The 14,033-nt window shown below is 39.5% G+C and overlaps 1 protein-coding gene across 5 annotated transcripts in view; it reads left to right on the forward strand.

Annotated features, from left to right (window-relative positions):
* FGFR2 (fibroblast growth factor receptor 2) overlaps positions 1–14,033 on the forward strand; it is a 179,699-nt gene that overhangs the window by 147,594 nt on the left and 18,072 nt on the right. For 3 of the 5 annotated variants that reach the window (XM_073354182.2, XM_073354181.2, XM_073354185.2), the window contains 2 exons: positions 35–179; positions 2,505–2,701. In XM_073354182.2, coding sequence (XP_073210283.1) covers positions 35–179; positions 2,505–2,701 — 342 coding nt within the window. The remainder of the gene's footprint in view (positions 1–34; positions 180–2,504; positions 2,702–14,033) is intronic. The other 2 variants (XM_073354184.2, XM_073354186.2) reach the window with 1 other exon arrangement.

Below are 14,033 nucleotides of genomic sequence, written 5' to 3' on the forward strand. Positions count from 1 at the left end.
CTAGCTTTTCTATTGCTTCCCTTTTTTTTTCTAGGCCGCCGGTGTTAACACCACGGACAAAGAGATTGAGGTTCTCTATATACGGAATGTAACTTTTGAGGATGCTGGGGAGTATACATGCTTGGCGGGTAATTCTATTGGGATATCCTTTCACACTGCATGGTTGACAGTTCTGCCAGGTATACACTGCTCTCTTTCAGTGGTTTTTCCTCTTTTATTTTCTTTGTTGATTGCTGCAGAATTAGCACAGCTTCTGTCTCGGAAATGGGGCTTTTATTATCCTCAAAATTCTTAATTATTATTATTTTTAAAGAAAGTCACCTTGATAAGTCTGTGAATGTCTTACAGAACTGCACTTAGTCTGCAGCTATAAAAAATGTAAAGGACAAATTGAACTACTATCAGGCTTAATTTAAACATCTTTACGTTCGTCAAACATTCATCAGAAATTTGAAGGAAATATATTTTCTTAGCGCTTAATGAGATACTGAGAATCAACACACGGATCATCACAAACTTTTCCCATAAGAGGAAATTCAAAATTACCTTGGTAATTTTGAAACTAATTTGGCCATTATAAAGTATGTTTCATCAAAATCTCTAAGCCATTTAATATGATTGGGTTCACTTTTACCTATAACCTAAGTCTCTTGTGAGAATCATTGGGTCTAATTTTAAAGCCAGCAGAATGTATACAGAAGCAGTGTATGATATACCTTGGGAATCGGTTCTGTGCATCTTTCAACATTGCATGTTTTAAGAGAATGAATAGTTAATTTGCCTTTACTGCAAAGCATGTCCTAGAATGCGGGGATTGATGTTTTTTCTTAGGAGAAACAAACATCAATGTGCTTTATTGCCTGACAATTTTTAGCTGTCCGAAAATGTAACCTTTTAGTTTACTTTTATGCTAGTCAAACTTTCTTATGTATAACTGTTAGCTATAATGTAACTGCCTTGATGTTACCTTTGAGATAACTTAGGTCATCTGAGGTGTGCTGGGCCATTATGTACTTGAGCATTAATTAATTCTTAATCCTAAGAAAAAGATGCAGTTACCTGCATGTGTGTCTTGCATAATTGTGTAGTTATGGTTTGTGCGACACAAGTGAAATGTTCTTAATATCTACTGGCCATTATGTCTTTATTTTTAAAATGCACTGGACAAAACAGTTCCATTATATCTCACTCGCCTCTTGCCCAGTGAGCTGACATCTGCATGGTTCATTCATCACTAAGCAGTCAGACAATGCTTATGCTGAGCTTGCTTCTGCTAGCAGTGTTTGCATTTTACAAGTGACTGTTTAGCATCTTTTAACCAATTTGCTTGAATGAAATATGACGTTAACTGAAGACGAGGTACAAGAAAATGAAAACTTGGATGTGCACTGCTTGCAGAGTGACCCCTGATTGCTGTGGAATGCTGCCTTTTTGGAGGCATATTCCAGATAAAGGCTAGGTAAACATGAATTTAGAGTATTCACATATGTAACCGTCTTGAGGATAACTTCAAAATGGTTTCAATAAGAATAGCAGCTACTTACAAAAAGACACACACACACCCCGCCCCTCCCCAAATAAGGACTAATCTTATTGACCTGTTACCACTAATGAGGTTAAAAAAAAAAAGTATGAAAACTATTATGTAGGTCTGACTGAAGGAGAATCATTAAAGTGTATTGAAAGCAATTCAGTCATCATGTTTGTTTATTTATTCTTTTTTAGTCTGAGGCTGGACTCTTCAAAAGAGCCTAAGGGAATTAGGCACCCAACTAAAATAGAAATTAAGTAGGAGTTGGGCAGCTAATTCCCTTCAACTCATTTAACAGCCTGAGTTAAGAAGCAAACTTCTTATAAGGGGCTCATGGATCCTGAATTCCTTGTGCACTTATTTCCCAGCGGAAATCTTGGATACGCAAGCAACACAGGCTCATGCCCAAAGTACGTTCTGTTTAGGAGTTTATAAGCATTTCTTTTAGCCCAGCTAAATGAATAAGTGTTTGTCTGTAAATGTGTGTTCAGCCGGTTAGCAAAGTTAAATACAATGGTTTTGTGAATTATTTTGACTTAAATCTGTCATTTGTTGCTATCAAAAAATTGGCTTAACTATTTATTCATCTGGAGTGAATTATGTGCCCATTTTCTCCTCCTCAAGAGCCTGGCTTAAAAGTCAGAACTGGAAAACAAACCTAGGTGTAGTTTTAATTTTTAGAACTGAATTCACAGTGAAGCAAAATGAGTTATCCCAACAACTATATATATATGTAGACACACACACACACAGTTCAAAATTGTCTTGAACCAGCTGGAGAAGGAGACCAGTGTACTGGTTATGAGATGTTCTAAACAAATTCTTTGGAGATCAACAGTATTCTGTATTTCATGAAGTCACTGCATGAAGTCCCCATGTAATTTAATGTTGTTCCAGTTACTGTACTGATACATGTTTTTGGTGTGTGCTAACTCTGTGGCATGATTATTCCTCCTCCAAACTTCCAACCTAGCTCCTGATGAAAAAAAAGAGTATCAGACATCCCCAGACTACCTGGAGATAGCCATTTACTGCATAGGGGTCTTCTTAATTGCCTGTATGGTGCTGACAGTCATCCTGTGTCGCATGAAGAATACTACCAAGAAGCCGGACTTCAGCAGCCAGCCTGCCGTGCACAAGCTGACTAAGCGCATTCCTCTGCGTAGACAGGTAACAGAAAGTAGATAAAGAGTTTAAAAAACTTTTTTCCCAACCCCCACCTCCCCCCCAAAAAAGAGAGCAAGAGCGCCATGAAATTGATTTGTAAGATCAGAGTTCTGATGTAGATTCAAATCAGTTGTACACAAAATTGCCATAGAAGAGTTGGTTTCAGTGCCTAAAACCCTAGGAAGCCAGAATATGGAGAGCCTCATCCTAAATGTAGAGTATATGCCCAAAGGGGAGAAGAAAGCAGGGTGGGTGGTAGGGGAAGGAAAATTAAAAATGAAGCATGTTCTATATTAGCAATCCACAGGGGAAAATGCACTTGATGCAATTATGGCCTGATCCAATGCTCGTTGAAGTCAGTGGAAAATTTTCAGCTGGCTTCAGAAATGGGCATCACAAGCGATCCTCATTTAATTTTATTTATAATTTTGTTTCTAAGGTACCTATCATCATAGTAAGTGGGTACCAGAGAGAAAGAGGAAATTTTTAGGAAGCATTTCCGGAGACTGAGCAGGAAGGAATTTCAGTACATCATAACGCTAACCAAACACATAGAAACAGCTTCAGAAATACACAAGAGCATAATCAAATAGTAGGGGAGAGATTAAACAAATTCCCAAAGGCAATTTGATTAAGCTGCAGATGCATTTGGAACCTGGCCATAGGGAAAAACTAATACCAAATTTGAAGTATACATCACAATAAAAAGTCACGTGAAACATTCACTGAATCTATTAAAGCATACTTTGACTCATCATTGGCAGTAAAAGTCTCTGGAGAGGGCAATACCAGGAACTACAAACGAGTTGAGCAAGTGATAGGCTTTTTGGCTTTGTCAGAGGCCCATCACTTGCCAAACCAGCAAGATTCCCACATACTATCCTCTTTTAAAAGACTTGTTTCTTTTGAGGTTGTAGTGTAATATGTTTTGATTTTCTTGCTATAAGTCTTCAGAAGAAATGGGCCTAAGCCACAAAAATTCACTCCCAGATTTCCAATGCCTTAGGATTCAGAGGTGTCTGGATTTGGGGGTTTGCTTCGTTATAAAAAATATAATTTGCCATCAGCAAAATTTAGATTCAGATTCTGCTTTCTAATGTTCAACGGTGTTTGGATCTGGCCCATCTGTGAAATTAGTAATTTGTACAAAATTCCCATTGTTTTTGCAGCCTGTTCAGAATATTATGTAATTTGTAATAATGTGTGTTCCTCAGAAAGTTTGGTTTCTCAGTGTGGATAAGAGCAGATAGAAGTTTAGATTCTTATTGTGGGAATGAGTCTTAATTTAATAAGCTGTGCTTTTTTTTTGTTTTGTTTTGTTTTTGCTGGATTTCTAGTTCTTCTGGGTTAGAAACACTGTGAGAGGAACCTTTATTGCAATATTTTAGTCTGATCTTGAATACAGCAAGTGCAGAGGTTCATAGAATTTGAATAGGGAGGAAAAATGCGCAAACTCTTTCAAACCTTAAATATGTTTGGTTTCCTCTTATGGTCAAAGATTTGTGTCAGTTCTTATTTTATTTGAATCTCTTTGCTCATCATAATCATTGTAATTCTGTTTCTAAACTTGCTTGCATTTGCATTTGATTGCGAATGAGGAGAGAGAAAGTTTGGTGTGACCCCCTCTCCCCCCCAAAGCACTGCCAGTTAAGCCTGTGGAACTTGATTGATTGATCAGAAATAGCCACAACATGTCTCTCTTCACCAGATAGATAGATATTAAAAATTCTATGCCAATTGTTCTTCACAAAGAGGGCCTTTTAAATGTAGCCCCCTTATCCAGAGAAGGAGATGTGTATCAGCTCCTACGATAAAAGACATTTATTGGACTGTGGCCTGAATGACAAGAATTGTACTAAAATGTTGTTGACAGAGAAAATGCCATAGGAATCCTCTGCGTGCCTTCACTGTCACCAGCCAGGCTTAAGGCTCATTGTAAACTCACCTTTTTCTGATGGAAAATACTTTTGGACTGGTGGTTTGTTAGGTGTCCTTTTGGTATGTGTGTGACGTCCTGTGCCAATAATTGCCCTCAGTTTAATCATTTGTCATCAGTAGTGAATTCTTCATGTGTTATACATTCTCTGCTGATGGGTCAAATTCCCAAGGGGCTGATTTGAGCATGAAACTGGCAAAGATGAGGAATTTGTTTGACTGTGAATGGCATCTTCTCTAGGTAGGAAGAGGTTTACTGCTGCGTACCGTATGGCTCGGGTTGGGAGTCTTATAACTATTATTTAGTGAATATCCACTATATTTTATCCTTCTACACATGTAAGATTTTTTCCTACCAAAATTCAGTTATTTCCACATTCCAGAGAAGCTCTGGGGTCACAATGAAGTTAATCAGAAAAAAATATTTTCCCCACCCTTTGCCCTGACCTCACTGTGTCCTGTTACCTTCTTTTTGAACAGGAACTGCCTATGAGCCCAGTGCTGTTACTTAGTTACAGAAAATCGGACCTACACTGGTGTGTGTCTATGGCATTCTGTGTGGGAGTAACTATTCACAGGGTTGGGAGGTGAACTGCTTATGGGATTGGGTATTATGACACCAGTCAGAGAAGAGATCTCAAATAGTCACTTCATGGGGCAGAGGAACCAAAGTGAAAAGTTGAACATCAGTAAGAACTTTCACTTGTTTTGTAGAACAATTTTATGCCTTTAATAAAATAGATGACACTACTTTAGTGTTCCGGATGGTAGGGTCCCATAGCTCGTGACTTGCCAGGGTTACAAACATACTATGGATAAGCAGGAACGCTCTCATGCCTAGAAATTTTCCAAGTATTGATCACAGTAATGGATCAGAAGGAAATATTTTCAATCCGTTCTCCTTTGTGTGTTGTGAGAAGGGAAGGCATTTTACAGAGAGACATATTTGAAATACATGTAAATTAATTTGATGAGCCTATCAGCTGGTCTAGAAGTAGGCTGTTGAGTCTAAAACTATGGAGATATAGCAAATGTATTTGTAATGATAAAAAGGATAAATAGGTTAATTGATCTGTGGGAAGACTGAGTTCACCAAATGGAATAACATCATTCAGAACGATGGTATTTGATAGGATTAAAAATGAAGAGAGAGAAAGAAATAGTTAAGATTTAGGAAGTTAAGATTAAGCATAATGGAGGATAGCTGGGGAGTAGAGAAGATCAAACATAGTACCTGTCTTTGAAAAGGGTAACAAAGAAAACCTAGAGAATTATAGACCAGTCAGCCTAACTGCAATACCTGGAAAGTCACTAGAACAAGCACTTCATAGGACAGGATTAGAATTCAAAATGAACTTGACAAATTGCGGAATTTGGTCTGAAATCAACAAGATGAAATTCAATAAAGAAAAGTGCAAAGTACTGCATTTAGGGAGTAAAGATCAAAGGCATGACTACAAAATGGGGAATAACTAGCTAGGTGGTGGTACTGCTGAAAAGGATCTGGGAGTTATAGTGGATCGCAAAGTGAATATGAGTCAGCAATGTGATGGAATTGCAAAAAAGGTGAATATCATTCTGGGGTATATTAACAGGAGTGTCATATGTAAGACATGGAGGTATTTGTCCCATTCTGCTTGACACTGGTGAAGCCTCAGCAGGAGTACTGTGTCCAATTTGGGGCACTACCCTTTAGGAAAGATCAGGATAAATTGAAGAGAGTCCAGAGGCAAGCAATCAAAATGATAAAAGGTTTAGAAAACCTCACCTATGAGGAAAGGTTAAAAAAACTGGGCATGTTTAGACCTGAGAAAAGAAGACTCTGGGGGGACCTCACAAAAATTTTCAAATATGTGAAAGGCTGTTATAAAGAGGGTGGTGATCAATTCTTCTCCATGTCCACTGAAGGTAGTACAAGAAGTAATGGGCTTAATCTGCAGCAGGGAAGGTTTAGGTTAGATATTAAGAAAAAACTTTCTAACACTAAGGTTAGTTAAGATCTGGAATAGGCTTCCAAGGGAGGTTGTGGAATCCCCACATCCCTGGAGGTTTTTAAGACCAGGTTGGACAAATATCTGTCAGAGATGGTGAAGGTTGACTTGGTCCTGTCTCAGCACAGGGGCCTGTGCTTGACCCCTCAAGGTCTCTTCCAGCTCTACATTTCTATGATTCTATAATATTTCATGTAGTATTGATCTAGTATTGGATATGGCCCAAAATGCTTGTCTTACTATATCATCAATCATCATCATCATCACTCCCATAACCACATTGGTCATTGGGGCACCATCATTGATGAGCAATCAACCAATTGTCTCCACCCCTGACGATTGTGTGTCAGTGCTTGAGTCTCCGCAAAGTCCATTCCTGTCCATCTCTTCTTCTGTCTACCTCTTCTTCTCTTCCCCTGTATTGTCCCTTGAAGGATGATCTTGGATAGGCCAGATGATCTTGTTACATGGCCATACCACTTCAGCTTGTGCTTCTTCGTGGTCATTCGGAGGTCTTCATATGACCCAGCGCATTGGGTGATGATGATGCGGACCTCTTCATTAGTGATGTGGTCAAAGTAGGAAATGCCCAGGATTTTACGGAAGTATCTCATCTCTACTACCTATATTTTCTGTTCAAGTTCTGCCATAAGGGTCCATGTCTCACATGCATACAGAAAAATGGAGATGACTAATGCGAGCAGCAGTTTCAGTTTGGATTCCAGGGGGATGTTCTTATTCCTCCAAATTGGCTTTATCTTTACCACTGCTGCTGCTGTTTGCGCAGTTCTTGCCCGAATTTCAGTCTTGGATCCTTCATCAGTGATGATTGCCCCCAAATAGTTGAACAGTTTCACTGTCTCCAGCTCTTGTCCACCGAGAGTGATGTGTGAGCTGATCCCATCATGTTTATTTGTCATCATCTTGGTTTTCTCTGCACTGATTTCCATGCCATATTTTGCACAGGTTTCATCAAATCATTTTACCAGGTTGGCAAGTTCATCTTCGCTGCCTGCCAGGCCATCAATGTCATCAGCTAACTGAAGATTTGAGATTGTTCACCCGCCAATGCTGACTGTGCATATGTGATCTTCTAGGGCTTCAGTCATTATACACTCCAAGTAGATGTTGAACAATGTGAGTGAAAGAAGGCAGCTTTGCTGGACTCCCAACAGTGGTGCGAAACCACTCTCCTGTTGTGCCATTGGTGAGAACTGCACTGGCTGGCCTTGGCATACAATGGTAAGAATAAGCTTACAACCAACATTGTAATCTTTATGGTTGCCCAGAGAGCTTTGTGCCATACTCTGTCAAACACCTTCTTGAAGTCAACAAAGATGTGGTAGATGTCCTGCTGGTATTTTAAGAACTTCTCACATAGAACACAAAGGTTGAAAATCTGTTCTGTGGTACTTCTTCCAGCACGAAAGCTAGCCTGTTCTTCAGCTATGATATTCTCCACTTGTGGCTTCCACCTGTTCAATATGACTTTCAGCATCGTTTTGCTGGGATGGCTAATTAAGCTTATGGTCTGGTAATTTTGACACAATTGCAGGTTGCCTTTCTTTGGCAGAGTGATGATTAGTGACTGTGTCCACATGGAGGGCCACTCATCGGTCTGCCAGATCTTGTTGCAGATCTTGTACATCTATTACTATTCCTCCTCTGAATTTCATCAATTCAGCTGGGAAGTTGTCAATACGTGTAGCCTCTCCGTTCTTGAGTGATTTCACAGCTCCGATATGGACCATTAGGTATGTGCCATGTTGATCGTCTGGATGCTTTATGTGCTCCTAATGTGTTTTCAAAAACCAGATTGTTATAGCTGACATTACAGAAAGGGCCACAATAATCTCACCAATCTGCCTGTGCGTCAGTACCCACATTAGCATTCCAATCTCCTTGTACAATCAGGATATCTTTCTTGTGTACCTTATCGATGATGTCTTGGAGCTGATTGTAAAAATCTTCAATTTGCTCATCATCATAGTCTGTTGTAGGGGCGTAGACTTGTACTACTGTGATATTAAATGGTACTGCCTATAGACGGATGGAAATAAGCCTGCTGGACAGTTGGTGGCATCCTACTACTGAATTCTTGATATCTTTATGCACAAGAAATGCTACCCAGTTGACATGTTTGTCCTCTCCACTGTAATAGAGTACATGGCCTTCTTCCGTTAGTGCCTCTCCAAAGTTCCCCTATCTGACCTTAGATATTCCTAGGAGGTGCCAGGTATATTGTTCCAGTTCATACATGAGTTCTTTCAATCTCCCTATTTGTCTCAATATCCTTACATTCCATGTGGCTACGATGATGTTATCTCTTCCATGGGTCCTTTTTGTTGGTCATTATTAACCCAGGCTGCGATCAAGCCAGTATGGACATTGTTGACTTGCTCATCATATGGTGTGTCTTGGGCAAATTTCTAACCTGGCGGAGCGCATCCCTCTCCACACAGCCCCCTTTTAGTAGCCTCTTACAACATGCAGGAGGAGCAGTGGGTCTATTCTGGCCCCAGACTTTATCTTAAAAGTATATATTATTTTGGTTTCTTTCTTTTATATCATTGGCTCTCTGCAATTAAAGTTGCCTTGCCTAGTAGTGCTGTTCAGGTTCTTCTTTCTTACTTCATTGAGCAGAAACTCTTTCTGAAAGTTGTATGACCGTTCAGTTTTTGTAAATGGCTTGAATGCTTATAACTATAGTAAGTCTCCTCACTTAATGAATTTGCTTTGTATTTTCTTAGGTACAGTCATTCAGATGGGACGTGTTATCAGGATTTCTGTCAATAGCTGATTACATTGCTCACTTACTAACTATGCATGTGACTTCAGATTAGCTTTTAGACTGAAGCCTTCAAAGAGACAGAAAATAGACATTCACTGCTAAACCCTGTATTTTCACAGTCTGTATTGCAGAACTGACAGATCTAGGCTTTAGATCTGCATAAATCATAAATGCAGGAAAACATGCCTTCATAATCAACTACTCAAAATTACATGCTCTTCCACAGCTAATTTTGTCACATTAAACTTGAATTACCATCCAAGATTTATTTATATTTTGGTACCACATACAGTATATAAATTATTTATTTTTTTCTGAACTGGTTAAATTCAGTGCATTCAACCCAAGGACAATTACTTCATTATAAAGACTCACTGAGGTAGATGCATAAGGGTAGAGTGAGTGGGAGACTCCTTGCTTCCCATTTTAAGCTTGTTTGGGCGGGCTAGCCACAGAGTCTAGGGAGTTAAGGGACTGTACAAGTTTGGTAGTGAAGTTGGTTCTAGAATGATCCTGCAAAGAGGAGAGATGGAATAAGAGCAGGGTCTATAACTGCAATTCCCTGTGTAGCATTCAGTGAACTTGCTTAAGAAGGAGTGAGGAGAATGTGTACCACACTAGCCCGTTTAAAGGCTGGCGCAGAGGATCTGTTGCATCATGCATGCTCCAGAAGGAATTGTGACTGAGTCAGCCAAAATTCTGCCTAGGGTTTTCACTACAGTGTGGTTTCTCTCCATCTCCTTAACACTGGGCTTTGCCTCAAAGGCACAGTCTAGCCTTTATATTTACACCATAAGTCTCTCAGATCATTACACAATTGAAACCAAAACCTGCTGTCCCACACTGCTGAAATGAATTCTCCATTCTGAACTTTGGGGCATATCTTAGCAAAGCAGCAAGCTCTGGGATGAGGTTGCCCATGTCCCCAGAAGCATGGGGCAGCAGTGATCTACTTAAAAAGGGATATATAATATGCAAGAAAATGTGAGTTTCCTACATACGACTCCTGAAAAATATTCAAGTAGGTTAAAACTGCTGTAATATGTCATTGAGTTTCACTTAGGTGGAATGTTCTTCACTGTTATATAGTGTGGTCCGATACTGGGTAAACAAAAACCCTTGATGTAGATTTCAAAGGCTTATTTTTGCTAGTACAGAAGGGGGAAAAGGCCATTTTTAAATAGTTGTCTAATCTCAGAGGGCCTTCTCTGACCAAGGGCCAACTCAGTCTGCCTTCCTCTTTTCTCAAGCAGGACTTTTATAGCCCTTCAGCTTCCATAACTTCTTGCGTTGTTCCAATTAATCAATCAAAATTATGTTACCTGTGAGCATGGTCTATTCCTTTCCTTATGACTAATACTGGGGGATCCTTCTGGTTGTCGTTCGTCCGTCATACCAGGCTAATGCGCTTTTATTTCATACAGCAGTTAGTCAATTACATAGTTATTGTATGAAGTAAACAGGTTCAGTTATATTGAAATGGAAATTGGCAAAAAATTCCAGCTGTTTTTCTTTAACATTTTTGCAATTTTCTGTGTTCAAAATATACTTACAGGTTTACATTTTCTTCCAAATTTAAATGTAAACCTGTTTTTAACCTGTAAAACTGCTGACTACAATCCTCTTTTAAGTTAAGAGCAAGCAAATGATCAAAGATGAAGAGACAGTTATTTGTACTAATGACATCCTATCAATGAAATAAAGTTCTGAAAAACCATTTCAGAACATTCTTTGATGTGCATGAGATATAAACTAAGTAACACACCATTTTTTCATACCTTCATGGTTCAGTGTCCATTGAAAACAGCAGTGGCTATGATGATGAAGTAAAATATCTGTCAGATCACTATAATCTTTACTCAGAGTTCTGCAAATTGGTGTTTTTAATGTGAACTGTTTTCTATTGTTAAGTTGCTACTAAATGTGAATATGATCATCACCTATGAATAATTCTACCTGCCAAGCATCAAAAGAGTAACTCTTGCTGCATTTACCAAAACTTAAATGATGCCCAAGCAAATTTGGATGGAATATTCCAAATTCCATCTTTGCTTTTAAACTACTTCTCTCAGGAACTTCTTGCCACCATGAGTTCTACCTATTTGTGGTTGTGGAAAATTCCTGGACATGTGTCTGATTTTGTGAAGTATGCTGTTCACTTACATGTCATTTCATTGCTTTGTATCACTTAAGAGCTTCTCAGCTAACACAGAAGGACAGACAGGCATTTGTAAATAATATAGGGTATGGACATAAAGGGTGAAATTCTGACACCATTAAAATCAATGAGAGTTTTGCCATAGACTTCAGTGGGGCAAGGATCTCACCCAAGGCATCTACTCCTTGTTGTGGAAGTATTAAAAAAAAAAAATTTATGTTGCACTGATAGAGTGCTAGACTCTTGACAGACAAGTATAAAGACAGAATACCTGCCCCAAAGATCTTTCAGTCTAAAATAAACAACGTATAAACAAAGTAAGGGGAACAAAGAGCAGTGTGACTGCATGATGAAGTAGGACTAGCGTCTTGTGAGTTTCACAATTTCTTTCAATTTATGTTTGGTGTTTATCACTAGTTAGCTTGATGACCTGGCATTTTGGTCATGACCGGGGATTGAACTGGAGACTTCTAGAGCTAAAAGTATCAGCCTCTACAACTTGAGCTAAAGGTCTAATTTTCCGATCTGGGAGTTGTATACAGAATTGTATCCTCTGTGAATCAAGCACATTAGCACTTCTGCTGAAAGGACTAGGATTTATAGGCCCTAGGAAGAAGTGTGCTTTAAAGAAGGAAAGGCATAGAGGATGATAGATTGGATCAGGGGGGAATTTTCAGTCATGGAAGGAGGTCTGGAAGCCAGAATGAAGGAAATTAAAGGGCTAGGTGAGGGACGAATGAAAGGAGATGAGAACAGAGAGGCAGGCAGGAGCTAGATTGTGCAGATTATTGAAGGTGAGCACAAGGAGTTTGCATTTGATGTGGAAAACCGTGGGAAGCCTGTAAAAGTGATTTGAAGAGGGACTGAAGAGGGATGTCGTCAGAGTGGCAGGCAAGGTAGATGCCTTGAGAGAGAACATTTTGGGCAGATTGAAGAAGCCTGAGCTGAGAGTATGGAAAGCACAACAGGGAGGGATGAAGTGGAAAATAATAATTGCCTGGGCCAGGGTCTTGGCAGTGGAGATGTAGAGACATGGGTGGATTCTGGAGATATATGGAAACACTGACAGAATCTAGTGATAGCATCAGTGTGAGAGAAGAAGGAAAGAGGGAAATTAAGGATAACACTGAAGTTGTGAGCCTGAAGGACATATGGGATAGTGGAGTTGCCATTTTGCTCATATTGCTCTGTATATTTCTGGTTGTGCTATCAGTTCATTTTATGAAGTATATTTTTTAAAAGGCACTTGTGAAGGGAAATAGATAAGTAAAAGTAGAACTCAAATTCTAATCTTGGGTCTTCTACTGACTTGCTCTGTAGCTCTGGGCAAGTCCTTTAACCTCACTGTGCTTGTTTCTGTCTGCAAAATGGGGATAATTATTCTTAGCTCACTGCAGTTTGCGGAGACTCTTTGGTTAAAGTGCGTTCTCTGCTTAGTATAGCCGTGTAAGCAGTATTAATAATGGCCTATTCATATACCAAGTGGGCAAGGTATTTATTATTCCTTAGTGCACAGAGTCCTCTGTGCCATGTATTTATATCTTCTATAAATGGATAGTGACTTATTGATGTTGAGGAAGAGAGACTCATTTGTGTGTAAAAAGAAGACTTTAATTTGAGTTGTCAGAGTCACCTATACTCATATCCACATACCACAGATGCAGAAGTTGGAGTTGATCTATGGCAACCAGATTTCTTTTGAAGGCAAGTTTGTCAATCAGCTGTAAAATGGAATGGTTTCCTAATATGTTAATTTGTTGAAAGCAAACCACAGCACCTTTCTCCCCATTTCTAGACATAGGCAGTCCCCAGGGAGCTACATCAAGAGGCCAAATCCACCTGATGTCACATCATAGTCTTGGGGATCTTTCTATGTTGAGAGCATCATCTTGGGGAATCTTCCCATGTTGAGAACATCATTACCTCCGCCATATCCTCCACCCACCTTAGAACTCTATTCCTGGGCACTAAGCAACTTAGCGAGCTTTGGCACTGTAACTATATTGGGGTTTAATATAGGTGGGAACCAAAGTGCAGTAGCCTGGTGTCACAGAGGCAGCAAGGATGTTATGTGTTTTTCATTGGCATTCGCAGGAGAATGTTTTTCTCTCTCTGGATGAATCAGAATGGTTGGGAGCTGCTTTATTTATAATTATTTTTCATTTAATTGTGTTTGCTGAATATCTGGAACAAATGTGAAATATGTGGCCTGCTAATACTGTACACCTGCCACATGGCATTCAGCCGCATGTGGGCCGTGGGCTAACGATTGATCACAAGACTCCTGGTCCCTACTGTGATAAAGATCAGGTGTGTTAGTCATACTGATGTGTTCAATCTCTGGCTTGGGATGGGAGCAAGTCATGCCACCCTTCGAGGACCTCCTGCCAGCTGATTGTGAGGATTGGTATTGATGGCAGCATTGAAAGAGAACCTCCATCCAACCCTACCAACAAGATA

This window comes from Lepidochelys kempii, chromosome 7, assembly GCF_965140285.1.
Source record: "Lepidochelys kempii isolate rLepKem1 chromosome 7, rLepKem1.hap1, whole genome shotgun sequence".
NCBI classification, from domain to species: domain Eukaryota; kingdom Metazoa; phylum Chordata; order Testudines; family Cheloniidae; genus Lepidochelys; species Lepidochelys kempii.